The sequence below is a fragment of the Cannabis sativa genome, chromosome 3 (assembly GCF_029168945.1).
Source record: "Cannabis sativa cultivar Pink pepper isolate KNU-18-1 chromosome 3, ASM2916894v1, whole genome shotgun sequence".
NCBI classification, from domain to species: domain Eukaryota; kingdom Viridiplantae; phylum Streptophyta; class Magnoliopsida; order Rosales; family Cannabaceae; genus Cannabis; species Cannabis sativa.
In genome coordinates, this window is record NC_083603.1 from 44071929 (window position 1) to 44094365 (window position 22437).

General features: G+C 34.7%; 2 protein-coding genes and 2 long non-coding RNA genes across 4 annotated transcripts; all 4 read right to left on the bottom strand.

Annotated features, from left to right (window-relative positions):
• Window positions 1-2309: 2309 nt before the first annotated feature.
• LOC115711204 (cycloeucalenol cycloisomerase) lies at window positions 2310-5873 on the bottom strand. Its single transcript, XM_030639529.2, has 8 exons — window positions 5652-5873; window positions 5419-5561; window positions 5197-5280; window positions 4672-4713; window positions 3904-4014; window positions 3628-3819; window positions 3171-3268; window positions 2310-3038 (listed from the first exon to the last, which is right to left on the bottom strand). The coding sequence occupies exons 1-8, from the start codon at window positions 5656-5658 to the stop codon at window positions 2846-2848; spliced, it is 870 nt and encodes a 289-aa protein (XP_030495389.1). The 5' UTR covers window positions 5659-5873; the 3' UTR covers window positions 2310-2845.
• Window positions 5874-11471: 5598 nt separating this feature from the next.
• On the bottom strand, window positions 11472-12810 carry LOC133035749 (uncharacterized). Its single transcript, XR_009686862.1, has 2 exons — window positions 12777-12810; window positions 11472-11701 (listed from the first exon to the last, which is right to left on the bottom strand). It is a non-coding gene; the product is annotated as an uncharacterized LOC133035749 (long non-coding RNA).
• A 3845-nt stretch (window positions 12811-16655) lies between these two features.
• LOC133036094 (uncharacterized) lies at window positions 16656-17381 on the bottom strand. The gene has a single exon (XM_061112574.1). It carries the CDS (start codon window positions 17379-17381, stop codon window positions 16656-16658), a length of 726 nt encoding a protein of 241 aa, XP_060968557.1.
• A 718-nt stretch (window positions 17382-18099) lies between these two features.
• LOC133035750 (uncharacterized) lies at window positions 18100-20986 on the bottom strand. Its single transcript, XR_009686863.1, has 3 exons — window positions 20173-20986; window positions 19394-19456; window positions 18100-18318 (listed from the first exon to the last, which is right to left on the bottom strand). It is a non-coding gene; the product is annotated as an uncharacterized LOC133035750 (long non-coding RNA).
• Window positions 20987-22437: the final 1451 nt, after the last annotated feature.

Sequence of the window (22437 nt, forward strand, 5' to 3'; positions counted from 1 at the left end):
TTTCTTATCATTTTAATTTTTACGGACACATACGGTGACACGGGTGGTAAGAACTCGCACGTGCGCTGTAAACACTCGAAAGTAAAATAATTTCACCACACCCCATACATACGTGGAATTTAGGGGTGTTTATCAAACTGCTCAAACTGCTCAAACGGCCCGCACCGCATCACACTGCAAAAAAAATACGGTTTGAAATATTTTGCAGTGCAATCGCGATTTGAATTTTTCCTAAACCACGTGGTGCAGTGCGGTTTGAGGTTTTTAATTATTAATATGCACCGCACCGCACATTATAAAAATACCAATTTTTATATTTATTTAGGTCCAATATGTAAATGTTCAACTCAAAGTCTACTGATTATTGTATTGTTGACACTTAATTTTTTTTTTTCATATTTTTATCAAACCTTATGGTATTTTGACAAGTTTTGCTCAAAGTTTGTTATATTTGTGATAGTTTAATTATTTAGTGATAGTCCAAACCGCATAAATCACAAAAACCGCACCACACCGCACTATTTTTTGCGGTGCGGGTTTTTAGTTTCGCGGTGTGGGTGCGGTTTGAGAAATTAGAAAAACTGCATGTGCGGGTTGGTTTGAAAAAATAATCAAAAACTGCACCACCCGCACTGGGTTCGGGGTCCAGTTCTGTGTTCGGGTCCGGGTTCGGGTTCGTGGTCCGAGTTCGGGTTCAGGTCCGGGGTCTAGGTCCGGGTCCGGGTCCGGGTTCGGGTCCAGGTTTAGGTCAAGGTCTGGGGTCCGGATTCGGGTTCGGGGTCCGGGTCCGGGTCCGGCGTTTGGGTCCAAGGTCCGAGTTCGGGCCGGGGTCCGGGTCTGGGTTCAGGTCCGACCGTCCGAGTCCGGGTCCTGGTTCAGGATCGGTATTGACCCAAAATTCTTTATTAATATTATAATCCAAGTTAATACGGGTCATTTATTATGTATTAAATAATACAACATACATTGTATTAAAAAAATTTGGTCGTAATAATTAATACAATACATTGCTTAATCTAAACATAGTGTTATTTATTATTTAATACAGTACGATCCTTATACGGCGTACCAAACAAGCCCTAAATGAAAAAAAAAAAAAAAAATTATGTCCTTACTATAACTTTTATTTATTAAAAAAAAATGTGATTTTGAACTAAAAACTTTAAAAATTGGATGTTTTTTGAAGATTGTATTATTAAAAAAATAAACCATAAAAAATAAATATTTTAAAAGTTCTTATTTATTTCATTAATTATTAAAGAGTGTATTTAGAAAATTATGGTGTAATTGAATTTGGAAGTAATTAAAGGTAATTATATAATTTAATATGTTTACACAATAATAGCTCGTTTCGTTTGGTAAGCTATATAAGAATCGTAGTATATTAAATAAGAAGAAACACTATGTTAGGATAAAACTTTATATTTTATTATTTATTACCATCATAAATTTTAATATAATATAAATCATATTATTAATTCATAAGAAATGATTCATATTATCTTGTATTATAATACTTATAAATGGTCTAAGACTGGAGTCCGAGATTAGGGTTAGGTTCGAGGTCAGGTGATGGGCCTGAGGTTCGGGTCAGGGTCTAAACCTGGGTTTGGATCGAGGTCGAAAGCTAACATCCAAGTCCGAGCCCATGGCGGGGATTTGGCGTCCGGGGTCGTGACTAAAGTCTGTGGCAAGTGTCTGTGTCGACCGGGTCCAAGATCAGGCTAGGGTCAATATCAGGGTTCGAGTCTATGTTTAGCGCCCAGAGCTAAGGTCGAGGATATGCGAGGTCGAGTTTATGGCATATTTACACAACTTATTAATATAAGTCAATACTAAACATAATATTGTATTAAAAGTAATTAAGGGCTAATTCTCATGGCCTCGTGAAAATTAAGAGTAATTACAACTTTCCATTTTAAGTATTATTTATCAAAAAAAAAAAATATTATTTTTCAAGTGTAATTACTAACTATTTTCAAATAAAATATTAAGAATTTATATGTAATTACTAATTACTCTTGATAATTAAACTATTTACTAATTAGACGGTTACTTTCAAATACACCCTAATTATTCTAAAACAAGGTGGCATAACTAATGATTTACTTTCTCGAGTTTCATTACAAAGAAAGGATAGAGGGGTTCGAATTCTCATACCCTTAATTTTAAATTAGGAAATAATACATAAAACAATAACAGTGCCTAACACTAAGGTGGCGTTTGGTTAGAAGGAATGAAAACATGGGAATGAGAATGAGAATGGGAATAGGAATGGAATAAAATTTAAAATACATAAAAAGAAAAAATTGATAAAAAATTATTAAATTTTTTCTCATCATACATTAGAATGGTCTTTCCTTCCATTTCAAAATGGAATAGTCATTCCAACATTTTAATATGCAACCAGATCAAGGAATGAAGATTGTTTCCTTTCCTTTCCATTCCATTTCATTACCTCCAATCAAATATTTACTCTTACTCCCATTAAAATACGGGATAATAAACATTTTAGTCCAATGGTGCCATGCTCTGACCTTCATGTTTGATGCATTTGCCACTTGGTAATGATGGTAACTGAGTGAGAAATGATAACAAAGAATAATAGGGAGAACTCAACTAGTGAAACAAACTCAGGAAAGGCAAGCACAATGAAACATTTCCTCCTGCAATTCTCTCATTGCCCCTAAAAGGGGGGAAAGCTACATTAGTGAGGTCTTTGTTACAGTTATGGCTTAAGCTTACTACAGCATCAGTGGGTCCACAATAAATCATAGAGCTCGGTTCCAGGTTAATTCTGCGGTTGGTCTAGCAAAAACCCGGGTTCCTTATGCAGATGCAATGGTCAAACTTCAGTGGAATGTCCATGGAACCATGGTAGTCCTGGTTGAAGGCACTGTTTTGTGTCTGAAACTGGGATTATAGGTCCCAAAAAGATGCGCCATAAATCGAGTATTATGGTGACCAGCATTGCAGCACCAAGAGCATCTATAGCAACTCTAGGTAAGTCCCATGGAGCACCAGATTTTTCATCGATCCTGCAAAACGAAGATGAACCAAAGTCCACTGAACTCAATCCTATATTGACTTAAAAAGGAACTTGTCTTGCAAATTTATGTGTATTACGCAATTGAAATTAGTCAAATAATCTTAGCTAAACAGGTTCTTACCTTAGAAACATTGGGAAGCTCACAACGAAGTAGATGGCATAAAACAAAGACCCAACTTTATACATGCTTGCCCGATCCACAAACTCATAGTAAGGAAACTGTACAATGAGCAGCAAAATATTGTTAATTTCTGTATGAGAATTAGCTGAATTAAAATACACTATTCTCTAACTGGAATAATTCCAAAGGGGCTGTAGCCTTCCCCAAAAAAAAACAGAAGCAGAAGAAAACAACATATGGGTTTACTGTCATTATGAAACAGAAGGTAAATAAAGGGGATTGCCAAAACTACCAAGGCAATAAACAGCAAATGCAGAGGGATAACCAAGACTAGTCAAAACAGCAGTAATCTAAAACTGTACTGTATCACTAGCTTGGGCTTGATATGCCAGCCACCATAAAGAAGGATCTTAATCTATTTATACTACTATACGTAGAGCAAGGTGCAGTAACATACATTAGCAATAGCAAAAGTCTCCAGAAATGCTATGAAATAAGAAAGTGCCAAAATCCATGCTGCCTCAATAGCCCATTGAACTCTTTCAGGCATGTCAGCAATGGCATGCCGCAATCTACGAAGTGTAATGTTCGAGGTTACGTGATAAAACAGGAAGCAACAATGAGCAAGAAGGAAAGTTGTATGTGGTACCTGTACATAAACATCAACATACACTTATTAGGAGAGATGATAATCAGACCTATTGCCCATTTCTTCTACATTATTTAAACTTACATTGTTCATCCTCCATGATGGAAATGTATATGAAGCTCCCAGTACTGTGAAGAAGTAGTGTGTCCAAAAGTAATTACCAACATAGCTAAAGATGAATATCCAAAGGGTAGCCTGCCTCAACACATTCAGATAAGAGTATTACACAGCAAAAAATTAAAAGAATTTTTCTACTAACAAGTTCACAAAATCTATGAAGACTGAAGTCTTTCTCAAATTCCTGTATCACTAATTTTTAAGAGATACTGCATTTCAACACAAAATTCCAAAAGAGTCTTTGCATGATAAAAGCCTTCAATCGAATAAACTACGGAAAGGTAAAAGTGCTGAATTATTCCCCCTATGACCCAACTAAACTAAATAACACCTAAAGAATAGTATTGCTTTTCCTAGGAAATATTCTGATTACTATGTTTTATTTTGTTTAAGATGAACCTGGCTAAAAAACTTTGATATGTACCAGCTAAAAAACTTTGATAATTTAGTGAACACTCTATGCTTTAATTTTCCCATTTAAGATTTTGGTAAGCCTCACTTATAGAACAAGTGCTACAAATATGAAAAAGATGTAAAAGATCACAAAATATCAGAAACAAATGATTATTAACAGAAGTGTGAAAATTGATATGTTCCAATCCAAACAATTTAACTGTGTTTTTTTATACAGACAAAACATATCACCATAGTGAAAAAACACAATAACCATATGGCATGTCCCCGGTACTAAGCAAACAATCCATGGTCATCATACTAATATTTTAAGATACTTACCTTGACCCAATACCGATCCTTCCATGAAATGCTTCTATCAGCCTGCAAAATTTTTCAGAGAGGAAATGTTAAATTAAAACAAGTAAAATATGACCTAGAGCATCGGATATTAAAATAACAACTACTCTTTTGCATGTTTGCAACAAATATCCAACAGCAAACCATAAAATTGTATACCAAAAACCAATTAAAACAGGTGCTTTTATAAGATTAATTGCTAATAATTGTCATCATAGAGTACAAATAAAGCCAAAATTGCGTAAGGAAATGGAAACTAAATGAAGTTTAAAACCCCAAAATGGTTTTACAAGCGTTTACTAGTCCTCAAAGCTGGTATGTGAAACTTTCGGGTGAAAGCTGATTCTTTCAAATTCTTCTATTCTTTTATTAAATTTATATATCTGAACAATGAATTGACTTATTAAGTAAAACGAAACAAATATGAAATCAACACATACAGTCCATAATTGTCAACAAGACTAACATCCTTATACACTGCCACTATATACATTTTGAGAATATTACCTTTCCAACCCATATTAATGGTATAAGAAACGAAGGAACAGCTGAAACCAAACCCAGAATCAAATACTCCAATTCCGTAAATCTCTGCAAGGACCACAACACAAATCCAATCAAGAATATTATTATAATACGGCCCAAATCAAAATCCAGCCTATGGTTCCCTCACTTTCCCATGAACCAAACAGAGTCTGGCAACCAACTACAAAGGAAGTAAAAGCGAACCTCGTATAGCTTGTAGGGAACAACGATGCCCAAGCAAAGAGTGAGCCAGAAAGGAGTGTACAAAAGGAAAAACAATTCTCCCCATCTCTTACTCGGATTGGGGGCCAACCATAAACTCGGTGAAGGAGAAGCTGATTCTGAATCTGAGGAAAATGCACAACAAAGGAACAAAATTAGGATAAAATGAATGGTAGGAAAAGCTGTAATAGAAGGAATTGAAGTCTGAAATTTACCTCCCATTATTAATTATGATGGTGATGTGATCCAGATTCAGGAGGAATGGGTTTGACTATTCAGTGTCAGAGCCTGAGAGTCAAAATGGTATGGGTAACCAGAAAATATCACAGGTATGGCAAGTTAACTAGAGTACTATTCTCATTTCAAAAAAAAAAACTAGAGTACTATTTTTTTTTATTTTTTATTTTTTGAAAAGGGAGTAGACACTATTTAGAATCCAAACAAAGTAGTGAAGAAATTTAACTAAATAAATAAAAAATAATCATAATTAATATTTGTAGGGACCCGATCTGAAGGCTAAGATTAAAGTAGGAGTAGTTAAATTTTATAAGTTGGTCACCGGTTCATATTGTATTTAAAAATCATTATTTTTAAAAAGTTGATATTGATTGATGTACTTTTTAATTTCAAATTATACTGTACTTTTTAATAACTTTTCAAATTATATTGTACTTTTTTTAAAAAAAGAATATTATAAATCTTAATTTCAACACTTATTCATTAAATTCTTTAATATAATTTTTTTTATAAATGTTAAAATACTAAAGTTAATAATAAAAAAAAATTATTAGTGTTATAAAAAAAACGTTATAGCATAAAATTATTTGTTATGTAAAAAAATAAATAATAATTCAAACTATACTTTTTCAATTATGTATTTTCATAATAATTAATTAAAGTATTGTAAATAAAGTATCCATCTCAAATATTTTTAATACCTACTGATTTTACTTGATTTTAAATTTTAAATTTTAATTTTATATTATAGTTATACTTTATTTTATGTACAACTTTACTTATTACTAATTTAAAATATTAAAGTGACTTCAGAGAACGTGGGATTAATTTTAATAACAAGTACTACTATATTGATGAAAAATAAATTAATAAGTAACATAAATTAATTAACAAAGAAAAAATAAGATTAAATATCCAAAAATAGATTTTTATATCATAAGAATACAATTTAAAATAAGTACAGCAAAAATATTTACATTTGCATGTCTTAAGCATTTTTGATAGGTCAATAAATTTTTTAATGTACTAAAACATCTATCTAATATACTACATTACACCAAACCACGTTCTACATATGCCGAATTTTGTACTATGAAATTATTTCACAAAGTCCGCCAAAAACCACGTTTGAGAAGACAATTTTACCCTTTGAACTGACAAAAGAGGACCATCAACTGTTGTACTTCTGTCCTTGCTCCTGTCAACTTTAACAAAGAATTGTACCTTAAATAAATAAATTATTATTACAAAAATATAATAAAATAAATCAAAAAGAAATTTATTTATTAGCCGGTCTTATAAACTTAGAACAACCGGTTACAAAAAATATTAAAAGATAATAAAGTACGTAGGACCCACTATACATTACAATGGAATACAATTCGTAATTTTACTAAAGTTGCTTGAAAATAGAATTAGGGGTGTTCGCAATGCGAATGGTGCATTTTTTGACTGTTTTTTTAAATTAATTCGCACATGCAGTTTTTTTAATTTTTCAAACCGCACCCACACCGCGAAACTAAAAAATCGCAAAAACCGCACTGCAAAAAATAGTACAGTGCAGTGCGATTTATGCAGTTTTTGCAGTTTGGATTATCACTAAATAATTAAACTATCACAAATACAACAAAGTTTGAGCAACACTTGTCAAGAATACCATAAGGTTTGAAAATAAATATGAAAAAAAAGTTTCAAGTTTCAACAATACAATAATTAATGGGCTTAGGTTATATTGGACCTAAATAAATATAAAAATTAATATTTTTATAATATGCAGTGCGGTGCATTTTGAACCGCATATTAACTATTCAAAACCGCAAACCGCATCGCACCACGCGGTTTAGAAAAAATTCAAACTGCGACCGCACCGTAGAGAATTTTGAACCGTATTTTTTTTGCGATGTGGTGCAGTGCGGGCGGTATGAGCGGTTTAATGAACACCCCTAAATAGAATAATAGTGATTTATCTTATTTATTATTATTTTATCAGGAAACGTAATCGAAATGTTTAAATTGACTAAATGACTCTTTTAAGTTAAAACTATAATATATATATCAGTTATTTTATAAGATATATTTTAAAGGATAAAGTTGTTATTATAAATTTGATATTAAGAAATAAAATACATTAGCCTTAATGACATTCTTTAGAAAATTGGTGGGGAAAGTTTTTCTTTTCTTTTTTCCCTTATTTCATCAAGTTTTTCCTTTCTTAAATTTAATAAATTAAATAAACAAATGTAAGGAAATGAATCTCTTACCATTGATTCTCATTACTTATTAGTAAACATAAGGGTATCAGTAGCTTTGATCGGTTTATGTTATATTTTATTCAAGGTCGGATTGATTGGATGGGTTGATATTATTTTCAACACATCCAATATAAAGATTGAGCGAGTTATATTTTCATCAGATTTTTCACCTTGTATTTTTTTGTCAAATTATTTCGACTGAATTTGGACGGATTATTCAAATTGAATAGTTTATAAAAATTTATCTATACCCCTAATCTGCGTTACAAAATAATGTGATCTATGGTAGAGCATTAATTTTTTTAAGAATACGTTATTGTATTAAATTTGCTTTGAAAATGAGTTACCAATAGAAGGAATTTCTTACCATCAATAAAGCTCATTGTCTCTCCAATTTAGCCAATTTATGAGCCTTAATATTAAAATTTTGACTAATATGTGAAAAAAAATACCTCAAAAATTTAAATAATAAAACCTTAATATCAAAAAATATAACTCCAAAGTCATTGTTATGTAGGTTAGAATTATTCAATACCATAACTAGCAATAAAGAATCAAAAAAAAAAAAAAAACTTTACCATACAATCCAATAAAACAAGCGTAATTTAATCTCATCACCATTTCACTTGAAATACTAAAAGACCACTTGTAATATAAAACTAGACCAGGATAAATATTTTCTTATACAAAGAAAGAAAATATGACAAGTAATTTTAACTAGTGTTGTAAATATGGATTGAACTTTTTGACATGGCACGAAATTAACACGAGCATGACTTGACACAAAAAAAAATGTGCTTAGATAAGAGGCGAAAAAATACTGACTTAAGCACGACACGACACAAGTAGATATAGATTGGACTTTTTGACACTGCACGAAATTAGCACAAGCATGACTTGACACAAAAAATATATGTGCTTAGATACGAGGCAAAAAAATATCGGCTTAGGCACAACACGACACAAAAAATATGAGCTTAGGCATGAAATGACGCGACAAACTCGAAAACACGACACATAAGCACGAATATATTAGTTCGAAATCATGACACATTGAAAAACCTAATAATTTAATAATAATAAATATTTATTTATTAATTAAAATAATAGTAATATTCAAATTATTGTATTTATTTTTTATATAATTGTTTGAAAAAATATAAAAGTAATTAGAACTATATAATACTGTTAACTTTACGAAATAGAGTTACTTTTATTATTATTTTTTTTGGGATTTTGATTGGTTATTAGTGTGTTTTAAATTTATTTTCTTTAATATTTATAATTAATATTTAATTTAATGTTTTTTGTTGAAAAACTCACTGAAGATACAAAGTTGAGTTAGATTTAATGATTTTTGCACGAGTTTTGTGATGGTTCAACTTTAGTTCACACGACGCTGAAACTTTAAGTCAAAATTAAACCACGTTCTGAGTAAATTCTAGAAAATCTTTGGGAATAAACTTTGTAGAGCTCTTTTTGAGATTTTCAACGCAACTCAAATCATCTCATTTAAAGTTCGGAGGAGAAAGTTATGCTATTTTTACTAACGATAGTCAAGTTAGGGAAAATGTGTTAGACAGAATACATTATGAGCCAACGTGAAATTTCTACGAGCCAATGTGGCTTTACAAATTAATAAAATGATTTTCAAGCCAAAAATAGGGAGAATTCATTATTTTCAATTAGGGCTTCATAAGAGATAAAATCTAAATACAAGAAACACATTCTTGGTGAGAAACGGAAGAAAAAAGTGAATCTTGAAGGATTGAAGACGTGAATCATTTAGGTGGCATTTGGTTGGGAGGAATGAAAATATAAGGATAAGAATGTGAATGAGAATAGAAATAGGAATAGAATTGAATAAAATTTAAAATGCATAAAAAAATTGATAAAAAAATCATTAAATTTTTTCTCTTGTTACATTGGAATGATCTTTCCTTCTTTTTAAAAATAGAATAGTTATTCCACCAAAATGGTGGAAAGAGTATTTCATTGAAATGCCATTCCAATACTTTACAATGCAACCAAACAAAGAAATTGAATGAAAATTATTTTCTTTCCATTCCATTTCATTTCATTACCTCCAACAAAACGCCACCTTTTTTCTCTTCTCTTTTTGTCTTTTTCTTTTGGATTGAAACCTATGAATTAATTTCTTGTTGATAAACTAATTCTCTTTTATAGGGATTTAATTGAACCTATATTTATAAATAAGTTTTTCTTCTAATTCTTTATAGTTTATATTAATATTCGAAAGAACCATATGAATAATTAAATCCAAGTGTTCGTATTGATTTCTTTGGAATTTTGGATTTAATTTTCTAAATTTTTAAATTTTTTCTAACTTCAATTGAAAGAACGATAATATTTTAGTATTTAACAACTTAAAATTAGTTTATGTGGGATTGATATTAAATATTACTTATTGCGATACGTGCTCTTGCATACTGGTTATAAAATCTATAATAAATACACATATATTTTAATATTAAGCTCATCAATTATAATAAAAATACAAAAATATGGAGCAAGAATTTGAACTTGTATTAGAAATTATGTTGGTCTATTTAAGAAAAATAGGTTAGTCCGAATAAAGCACGACACAAAATTATCGGACTTGCGGGCCGTGTTCAGGGTCGGCCCAAGTATTGGGCAGCTTGGGCCATTGCACAAGACCCCTATTTTTTTAAGGCCCAATTTTTTTCTTTTTTCTTAAAGAAAAAACCTATTTTTTTTTTCTATTATATATACATAAATAAAAAATTTATAATTGAAAATTTATGAACGATTTTTTTTTTTTTTTAAAAAAAAGCTAGTAATAGAATTGTAGTTTTAATGTACACTTTTTTTTAAAAGCCCAATTTTAAAATTTTGCACAAGGTATCCAAAATGCTTGGGCCAGCCCTGGCTGTGTTGGGCCTACCCTATAAAATTATTACACGACACAATACAACCTATATTTTTTATGGCACGACATGACACGACCCATATTTTTTTATGGGTCAGCACAACATGATCTGTATTTTAAAAATCCAAAAAATATGAATCAAGCTAGTACGACACACACATATTTACAACTACGATTCTGACTTCAAACAACCTCTAATCAACATTCGAATCACTTGTTAAATAGAAACAACTATCTAATTGTTATCACTCTCTCACCATCATCACACCATCACCATCTCGACCCAAAGGGAGCCTCACCCCTCCATCATCTCGGCCCAAATGGGGCATCATGCCTCCATCACCTCGAACCAAATGGCGATCATCACGCCTCCATCACCTCGGACCAAAATGGTCATCTCGACTTCAACGTCATCTTGGCCCAAAAGGGAACCTCGTTACCTCGACCCAAAGGGGCCTCACACGTCCATCACCTTGGCCCAAAGAGGGCCTTAACATGTTTGTCTTTACGACGTAAGGAAATGTAACGCCCTAAATAATTAGGCACGCTACCCAAAAAGCTTATGAAACCCTAATCCCCTAATCGGGATTACTAATTAAAATAACGCAGAATTTAAACTTTTATATTAATCAGAATGAAAATAAACTTGTAATATATTTAAACTTTTCAAAATAGTTGGGATCCCAAAAATAATTACAAACTTATTACAAGTCTTTTCTTTCTAGCCGACCTAAGCGGCAAAACAGAATTCAAAAGTTCAACACTGATAGACCCTTAACCCGCTTGGTCTGATATGGCTTGAACATGTACATTCTTCGTTTTGCTCCTCAAACTCATGGTTGATCAGCCACTGACTTACCCTTTCCTGCACAGTAGAGCACCCGTGAGCCAAGCCCAGCAAGACAGTATAAATCATAACAAATATAATATGCTCATCATGCTATTTAAACAGTTATGCCATTCATATATGTCTGTGTGTCACAGACCTGCATGTCACACTCACATGCCTATTTATGTCTACGTGGCGTAGGCCTATGTGTTGCGCTCACACATCTATATATATCTACGTGGCGTAGACCTACGTGTTGCTCTCACACGTCTAATTACAATAAGGCCTTAGAATAGTTCATCTCGGCTCTAGATACCGAGTCCAACTTGATTATGCCTTGACACATAACCCTTAATCTCAATATGTAACACATAATTATTAGTGTCACCGCACTATTTGTCTATTTGCTATAGACCTGCATGTTACGCTCACATGCCTATTTATGTCTACGTGGCGTAGACCTACGTGTTGCTCTCACACGTCTATATACAATAAGGCCTCAGTAGGGTTTACCTCGGTTCTGATTACCGAGCCTAACCTAGTTATGCCTTGCTCGCATAACCCTATTCATGTATATACGTAATCCATGTATTACGTTCTTTCGGTGGTTTATCCTGGTGATACATACCAGGTCTAATCCAGTTATGTCTTAAACACATAACTTCTAACATACATGCGTGTATTCAATATTTACTACAACATATATAATCTTAGGGTAATAACCCTAACTTGCATACTATGTAATCACGCATATAATACATTTCTATATACTTAGATGACATTTACTAAGATTATCAACCCTGACTCATGCTTTCACTGGACTCATAATATTCTAGGGTAATAACCCTGTACCGCATTAAAATTAAACTCAAGGTACTAGCTTACCGAGTCTAGTTTAATTATGCCTTAAGCGCATAATTCATAATTCCAATATATAGATATATCCGACATGGCATAGTATTACACAACATATATCACTAGGGTAATAACCCTAGGCTATTAAACCGCTCATGTTAGGGTAATAACCCTAATCCTGGTTGCAATTACTCACATATATCACATTCAACATAAGTGCCACCACGCATACTCTACGTGCAAACTACTGTCTTACCTGTTGTCCCGCAATAACAGAGATTCCAAACCCCGGGTGCTCCTGATCAGGTGCCGGTAATCCTAGTCACACAATCCGGGATTTTACAAATAGGGTTAATCCCCAATTTCACTTTCACAAAATATAAACATGGCATTCAAAACACAGATAATCAAATAGAGCTCGGAACGAGCTTTCCAACGATATAAAGAACGTCCCAAACGGAGTCCCGAGTCAAAAGTTATGGCCAAAACAAAATTGAGAAAAACAGAATTTCTCACTGCCAAATCCGGTCATGACGGCAATGAAAATCCCGTCATGACGACTGGGTTTAGAACACCCCAAAACTCCATTTTTAAGGTCTTAAAATGCCAACCTTTCCTAGATTTCGAACCCCAACCAAACATAGGGTAAAAATACAAAATTCATGCATTAATCCTTAACCAAAATCGATTTAATCAATATAAAAATTAACCTCCAAACATTGAGCTAAATTTCCCACTAATTCAAGCTCAAACCTTGAATCTTTAAATTCAAACACAAGCTCAAGAAGAACATACAATTCAGAGCTGCATAAGATAATGGAAACACCAAAACAAACTCTAATAATCCCACACAACATTCAAGTTGCAATCCATATGGTCTCAATAGCTCAAACACATTAAAAATTACCAATATCACCACTAATTCACCAACATGCATCAAATCTCTAATGAACATCAAGAACATCAAACCTAAAGTCAAAAAATATTCACATACCAGAATTTAATCATTAAACAAAAAGGATCAAGAAGTTTTACCACAAATTTCTAAGCTCCAAGCACCAAAATCACCCAAACTCCTTAACTTTTCTCCAATCCAAGCCTTAATTTCAAAGTTGTAAAATATTGAAGATGATAAAGAGAGAGGAAGAGGGGGTCGGGTTAAGGAGAGAGAGAGAACCCAGAATTTCTAATTTCATTTCCTCAAAATTCAGCTTTTATTAAAGTAAATCAAATAAGGTCAAAAGACCATTTTGCCCCTAAGGCCAATTTTCACCTATTCACACATACAAGGGCATTCTAGTGAATTCATACTCAATTATTTTCAAATAAAAATTCAGATTATCACCCATAAATAATAATGCCAAATAAATCAATCCAATTTATATTTCGGGCCGAACCCTGTTCGAAATACCCGGTTGTGACTATACCGCGCCAACCTGTCAGAACACCCCTGAAAAGACAACACAGTCATACTACATGATAATATAGTTCCATTAAGCACGTAATTAAATTAATTTCATCATTTTACCCTTCTCGGGTCATAATTACTAAAATGCCCCTGGCTCACCAACGGGGTCTTAACATATAATTAATCAAATTAATTCACATATACTGAATTATATAATAATATAATTCCTCAATTATTCATAATTATCTAATTAGGGTTTTTCTAATCCATTCCTTAATTCTAGGGTACTACAATTACCCCCTCCTTATAGAAATTCCGTCCCGAAATTTACCTGAACAACTCCGGATATTTCTGCTGCATATCCGTCTCGAGTTCCCAGGTTGCCTCTTCTACTTTACTGTTTCTCCACAGTACTTTCACCAGTGCCACTGTCTTGCTTCTCAAGACTTTTTCTCTTTTATCAAGTATCTGCACTGGTTGTTCCTTGTATGACAAGTCCGGCTGAAGTTCCAATGCTTCATAACTCAGAACATGGGACGAGTCTGAGACATATTTCCGAAGCATTGAAACATGAAACACATTATGTACAGCTGCCAGCGCTAGGGGCATAGCCAACCTGTACGCTACTTGCCCTATCCTCTCAAGGATTTCAAAAGGTCCAATGAACCTCGGGCTAAGCTTTCCTTTCTTCCCAAAGCGTTTTATGCCTTTCATCGGAGATATTCGGAGAAATACCATGTCCCCGACCTGAAAATCAATATCTCGACGCTTTGGATTAGCATAACTCTTCTGCCTACTCTGAGCTGTGAGCATTCACGCTCTAATCTTATCAACTGCCTCACTTGTTTTCTGAACAGCTTCGGGACCCAAGAACTTTCTTTCACCCACTTCATCCCAGTGTATGGGTGATCTACATTTTCTTCCATATAAAAGTTCATAAGGAGCCACCCCGATTGTTGCCTGATAGCTGTTATTATAAGAAAACTCGATTAGGGGAATGTACTTTACCCATGATCCCTCAAAGTCAAGCACACATGCCCGTAGCATGTCCTCTAAAATCTGAATGGTCCTCTCGGATTGTCCATCCCTCTGAGGATGAAAAGTTGTGCTGAACTTTAACTGAGTACCCATAGCTCGATGCAGACTCTCCCAGAATCTCGATGTAAACTTCGGATCTCTAACCGACACAATGGACTTGGGGACACCATGCAGACGCACAATTTCTCTAACATATAACTCAACATACTGATCAATGGAGAAATTCGTCCGAACAGGTAAAAAGTGAGCAGACTTTGTAAACCTGTCCACTATGACCCACACAGAGTCAAATTGTCCCGTGGTTCTAGGCATACCTACCACGAAGTCCATAGCTATATCTTCCCATTTCCATTCTGGTGTTTTCAGTGGTTGCAGCAACCCTGCAGGTCGTTGGTGTTCAGCTTTCACTTGCTGACATGTAAGGCACTTTGCAACATACTCAGCGATGTCATTCTTCATGCCTGGCCACCAAAACATGGTTTTCAGGTCTTGGTACATCTTTGTCGACCCTGGATGAACTGAATAAGGAGTCGTGTGAGACTCATCCATGATCTCTTTCTTGATGTTCTCATCCATAGGCACACAAACTCGATTCCCAAATCTCAACATTCCCGTTTCATCCACTGAAAAAAAAAATCACTAGCTTTCCCAGCCAAAACCCTAGCTTGGGTTTTTATCAATTCCGAATCTTGCTTTTGTGCTTCTTTAATTCTCTCTAGAAGAGTGGATTGCAGAGTAATATTAGCCAATTGCCCTACAACCAACTCAATCTGAGCTCGAGTCATTTCATTTGCTAACTGTTGAGAGATTTGCTTCACAGTACTCAACTGACTCTGACCCTTTCTACTTAAGGCATCAGCAACCACATTGGCCTTACCAGGATGATAAAGGATTTCACAATCATAATCCTTCACCAACTCTAGCCAACGCCTCTGTCTCATATTCAGGTCTTTCTGGGTAAAGAAGTATTTCAGACTTTTATGATCAGTGTATATCTCACATTTCTCGCCATAAAGGTAATGCCGCCAAATCTTTAGCGCAAATACCACTGCTACGAGTTCTAAATCGTGAGTAGGGTACCTCTGCTCGTACTCCTTTAACTGCCGAGAAGCATAAGCTATTACCCTCCTAGCCTGCATAAGCGCACAGTCGAGACCCTGTCTCGAGGCATCACAAAATACCACAAACTTTTCCTTATCTGAAGGAAGAGTTAGTACAGGAGCGGTAATCAAGCATTGCTTTAACTCTAGGAAACTTTTCTCACACCGATCTGTCCAAACAAACTTCAGGTTCTTTCGGGTCAGCCCCGTTAAGGGTACAGCAATCTTTGAAAAACCCTCAACAAACGGGCAATAATACCCAGCTAATCCCGTAAAAGCTCCTAACTTCAAGAATCGATTTTGGTGTTGGCCGATCCCGAACAAACTTCAATTTTAGCCGGATCCACCATGATCCCATCTTTATCTACTACGTGCCCCAAGAAAGAGACACAAGATAACCAGAATTCACCAAGATGTCATCGACTAACACGATCACACATCTGATTATGTAATCCTAGAACATCCGATTCATATAATCCATATCAAATATAATATGCAACCTTGGCTCATCATTCACCCTAATGGAAATATTGCATTTTGAATATTCTAGATATGATTTGAAAGAGGATCCTTTACCTTGACAGCCACCTCAATTTCCCTGAAGCTTTCTAATACTCCCTGATGTTCCGGAAGCCTCAGCCTTCCATTTGTGATTAGGGTTGCCACTGTCGGTCCCCTTACTGACATTACCACTAGCAGGAGGATTCGATGCCGTGGCGGCATCCTTTGCAGTCTGCTCTTTTGCTACATGTTGCTCAGCCTCCTTAGCAATCAAGGCTAGCTCTACCACTTTCTTATATAAAGCGTCATGTGACGTGGTAATCTTCAAGTCCCGACTGATTGTGGCATTCAATCCTCTCACATATTTCTGTTTCCTAGTGAAATCTGTGGGCACCAGATCACCAGCAAACTTAGATAACCGGTCAAATTCCAGGGTGTATTCGGCCACTGACATCTTTCCCTGAGTAAGCTTCACAAAGTCTTCCATGTGTGAACTTCTCATAGCGATGTAGTAAAACTTTTCCTCAAACAAACTTTTAAATTCTTCCCAGGTCATTATACTGACATCCCGGGTTTGGCCCACGATATCCCACCAGACGCGGGCATGATCTGGTAACATGAAGGCTGCACAGTTCACTCTTTCAGTTCCCGTCACTACCATATTATCCAGGATACGGGTAATAGTGCTCATCCACTGCTCGGCCTTAATTATATCAAAACCTCCCAGAAAATTCGGAGGTTGCAGCTTCACGAACTGCTCAAATACCGAGTCCCTATGCGGCATAACAAACCCCTGGTTACCCACCACTGGCATAGGTGCTGGTGGTAACACTTGATCAACAGGGGCAGGCAGTGCCGGTTGCTTTAATCGTCGCAACTCTTCTTCTTGACAAAGTATGACACTTCACATTTCTTTAAACATCTGCTGCTATTCAGCAGGAGGATTAGCATTACCAACCCCCGCATTATCCCCTGGATCCTACGGAGGTGGAGGCGGTGCCGGTGGATTGGTTTGGGCAGCCCCAGGCTCTACTTGCTCGCCCTGTGGTCTAGATGATTGCGGAGGGTCCATTACTAGTACCCATGTAATCAACAACCCCAGCGAATTAAGCACCAATACCACACTTACGCACTTATTTCCTTAAACCCTAACTCAACTATTTACCCCATACAAATATTTATTAATCAAATAGCATTTAAAGCATGGCATCACATAACACATACATACTTTAGATGCTTGCATACTGCCTAAAATGGAAAGCGGTAAACAGATGATCACACATACAGTCAAGTATTTACTCTCAATACTTACTGCACCATGAGTCGAGCTTCTCTCTGACGACGAATGTACATGTTCAAATTTGGCCTACGGGGAAGTTTAAAAACCTTGGCGCTCTGATACCAAATTGTAACGCCCTAAATAATTAGGCACGCTACCCAAAAAGCTTATGAAACCCTAATCCCCTAATCGGGATTACTAATTAAAATAGCGCAGAATTTAAACTTTTATATTAATCAGAATGAAAATAAACTTTTAATATATTTAAACTTTTCAAAATAGTTGGGATCCCAAAAATAATTACAAACTTATTACAAGTCTTTTCTTTCTAGCCGACCTAAGCGGCAAAACAGAATTCAAAAGTTCAACACTGATAGACCCTTAACCCGCTTGGTCTGATATGGCTTGAACATGTACATTCTTCGTTTTGCTCCTCAAACTCATGGTTGATCAGCCACTGACTTACCCTTTCCTGCACAGTAGAGCACCCGTGAGCCAAGCCCAACAAAACAGTATAAATCATAACAAATATAATATGCTCATCATGCTATTTAAACAGTAATGCCATTCATATATGTCTGTGTGTCACAGACCTGCATGTCACACTCACATGCCTATTTATGTCTACGTGGCGTAGGCCTATGTGTTGCGCTCACACATCTATATATATCTACGTGGCGTAGACCTACGTGTTGCTCTCACACGTCTAATTACAATAAGGCCTTAGAATAGTTCATCTCGGCTCTAGATACCGAGTCCAACTTGATTATGCCTTGACACATAACCCTTAATCTCAATATGTAACACATAATTATTAGTGTCACCACACTATTTGTCTATTTGCTATAGACCTGCATGTTACGCTCACATGCCTATTTATGTCTACGTGGCGTAGACCTACGTGTTGCTCTCACACGTCTATATACAATAAGGCCTCAGTAGGGTTTACCTCGGTTCTGATTACCGAGCCTAACCTAGTTATGCCTTGCTCGCATAACCCTATTCATGTATATACGTAATCCATGTATTACGTTCTTTCGGTGGTTTATCCTGGTGATACATACCAGGTCTAATCCAGTTATGTCTTAAACACATAACTTCTAACATACATGCGTGTATTCAATATTTACTACAACATATATAATTTTAGGGTAATAACCCTAACTTGCATACTATGTAATCACGCATATAATACATTTCTATATACTTAGATGACATTTACTAAGATTATCAACCCTGACTCATGCTTTCACTGGACTCATAATATTCTAGGGTAATAACCCTAGACCGCATTAAAATTAAACTCAAGGTACTAGCTTACCGAGTCTAGTTTAATTATGCCTTAAGCGCATAATTCATAATTCCAATATATAGATATATCCGACATGGCATAGTATTACACAACATATATCACTAGGGTAATAACCCTAGGCTATTAAACCGCTCATGTTAGGGTAATAACCCTAATCCTGGTTGCAATTACTCACATATATCACATTCAACATAAGTGCCACCACGCATACTCTACGTGCAAACTACTGTCTTACCTGTTGTCCCGCAATAACAGAGATTCCAAACCCCTGGGTGCTCCTGATCAGGTGCCGGTAATCCTAGTCACACAATCCGGGATTTTACAAATAGGGTTAATCCCCAATTTCACTTTCACAAAATATAAACATGGCATTCAAAACACAGATAATCAAATAGAGCTCGGAACGAGCTTTCCAACGATATAAAGAACGTCCCAAACGGAGTCCCGAGTCAAAAGTTATGGCCAAAACAAAATTGAGAAAAACAGAATTTCTCACTGCCAAATCCAGTCGCGACGGCCGAAAATCCCGTCGCGACGACTGGGTTTAGAACACCCCAAAACTCCATTTTTAAGGTCTTAAAATGCCAACCTTTCCTAGATTTCGAACCCCAACCAAACATAGGGTAAAAATACAAAATTCATGCATTAATCCTTAACCAAAATCAGATTTAATCAATATAAAAATTAACCTCCAAACATTGAGCTAAATTTCCCACTAATTCAAGCTCAAACCTTGAATCTTTAAATTCAAACACAAGCTCAAGAAGAACATACAATTCAGAGCTGCATAAGATAATGGAAACACCAAAACAAACTCTAATAATCCCACACAACATTCAAGTTGCAATCCATATGGTCTCAATAGCTCAAACACATTAAAAATTACCAATATCACCACTAATTCACCAACATGCATCAAATCTCTAATGAACATCAAGAACATCAAACCTAAAGTCAAAAAATATTCACATACCAGAATTTAATCATTAAACAAAAAGGATCAAGAAGTTTTACCACAAATTTCTAAGCTCCAAGCACCAAAATCACCCAAACTCCTTAACTTTTCTCCAATCCAAGCCTTAATTTCAAAGTTGTAAAATATTGAAGATGATAAAGAGAGAGGAAGAGGGGGTCGGGTTAAGGAGAGAGAGAGAACCCAGAATTTCTAATTTCATTTCCTCAAAATTCAGCTTTTATTAAAGTAAATCAAATAAGGTCAAAAGACCATTTTGCCCCTAAGGCCAATTTTCACCTATTCACACATACAAGGGCATTCTAGTGAATTCATACTCAATTATTTTCAAATAAAAATTCAGATTATCACCCATAAATAATAATGCCAAATAAATCAATCCAATTTATATTTCGGGCCCGAACCCGGTTCGGCCCGAAATACCCGGTTGTGACTATACCGCGCCAACCTGTCAGAACACCCCTGAAAAGACAACACAGTCATACTACATGATAATATAGTTCCATTAAGCACGTAATTAAATTAATTTCATCATTTTACCCTTCTCGGGTCATAATTACTAAAATGCCCCTGGCTCACCAACAGGGTCTTAACATATAATTAATCAAATTAATTCACATATACTGAATTATATAATAATATAATTCCTCAATTATTCATAATTATCTAATTAGGGTTTTGCTAATCCATTCCTTAATTCTAGGGTACTACAGGAAATGTCCTCATCTCAGCTGCAAGTGCCTCTCATGACTTACCAACATGACCTTGAAGATATATATTCAACTTTTATCATTATTCTAGATATTTATTTTGGAATATAATTTTTGTTATCATTTTGTATTTTAAACCTAACCCGTCCATAGTTACAGAAAGGTGCTTCTGAGGTTAAGAGATTTTAAAATTTAACTGTGTTCTAGATGAAAACCTATATAAGGGGAATGGAGTCACTTGTAAAGGGACCCAAATTTTGATTATCACAAAATTATTCTCTTGAGCTCTCACTCTATCATTCTAATAACTCACTTATGGATTGAACTCTTGGAGAACATAACTCTGGAGAACCCTCCTCAAGTATTGGGATCAATAACACTCCAAGTGGACTAGCCTATTACTGCTGAAAATGGGTGAACCACTATAAATCTGTATTCATCTTTGTCAAAAATTTATTTCACAAAGCAGTGTACTTTAATTTACAATTGCTCGTGTTCATCTTGTTTGATTACAATATTCTTAAATCCTTTGACGAAAAACCGCGTCAACACTAACCAAAGGGAAAACTCTTGGTCAACCACCTAAGATTTAGTTCACATGCCAAAAATCATTTTAGTTTATCCTGAGATTTTTCACACCTTCTTTTACTCCCTAAATATAATTATGAAAAAGAATTGTAAAAACACTAAAATTGTTCAAAAAAATTAAAATAACAACAAAAAAAAAAAATTATAAAACTTATATTATATAGCAAAACCTTGTAAAGGCTACCTTAGTGGTGAAGGATGGATGGGAAAAAGGAGAGGTCATGGGTTCGAACTCAGGACCTTTAAGCTATTAAGCTAATATATGATTGTAAAATACCATTACGCTACACTAAAAAAAAAAAAAAACCTTGTAAAGGCTTATAGAGAGACGTTTTAACACTCTAATCACTTTGAGAAAATAACTATTACAAATCAAACCATATGTGAGTTCTTACCTATCATTATCATCCCTTCTTGGGTAACAAGGTACCTCCCTTTGTGCCACTTTATCATTTTGAATTTGAAAATTTAAAAGATATTGGTGGCAAAATTATCTTAACTAAACGATTTGTGATACTTAACCACATAAATTAATTTTTTTTTTTTGGTAAAACTCTTCAAATCTTACTTTTGTTAGCTATTCACTTCTTCCGTTCAAAAGACTTTGTTAAGTGCCATAGTAGGCATGTCACAGTGTTACTGATGTACACGTGACAAATTTTTAGTGTCCACATAATTTTAATTGTTTAAATATTTTAAAAAATAATTTAAAAATTATAAAATAAAACAATAATTAAATAAATAAAAATTATTTTTTTCTAAAAGAAATATTTTTTTTTTCTTTTTTATTTGTTTGTTTTTCTTGTTTTTCCCTTTCTTTTTCTTCTTATTTTCCTCTGGAACCATCAAGACCAGTAGGACCGGGGTTCCTTCTTCTTCTTCTTCTTCTTCTTCTTCTTCTTCTTCTTCTTCTTCTTCTTCTTCTTCTTCTTCTTCTTCTTCTTCCCTTGCAATTGGAACCAGAGTCATTCCTCCCCCGCGATAAACCCAACAACCCCAATGAACCCC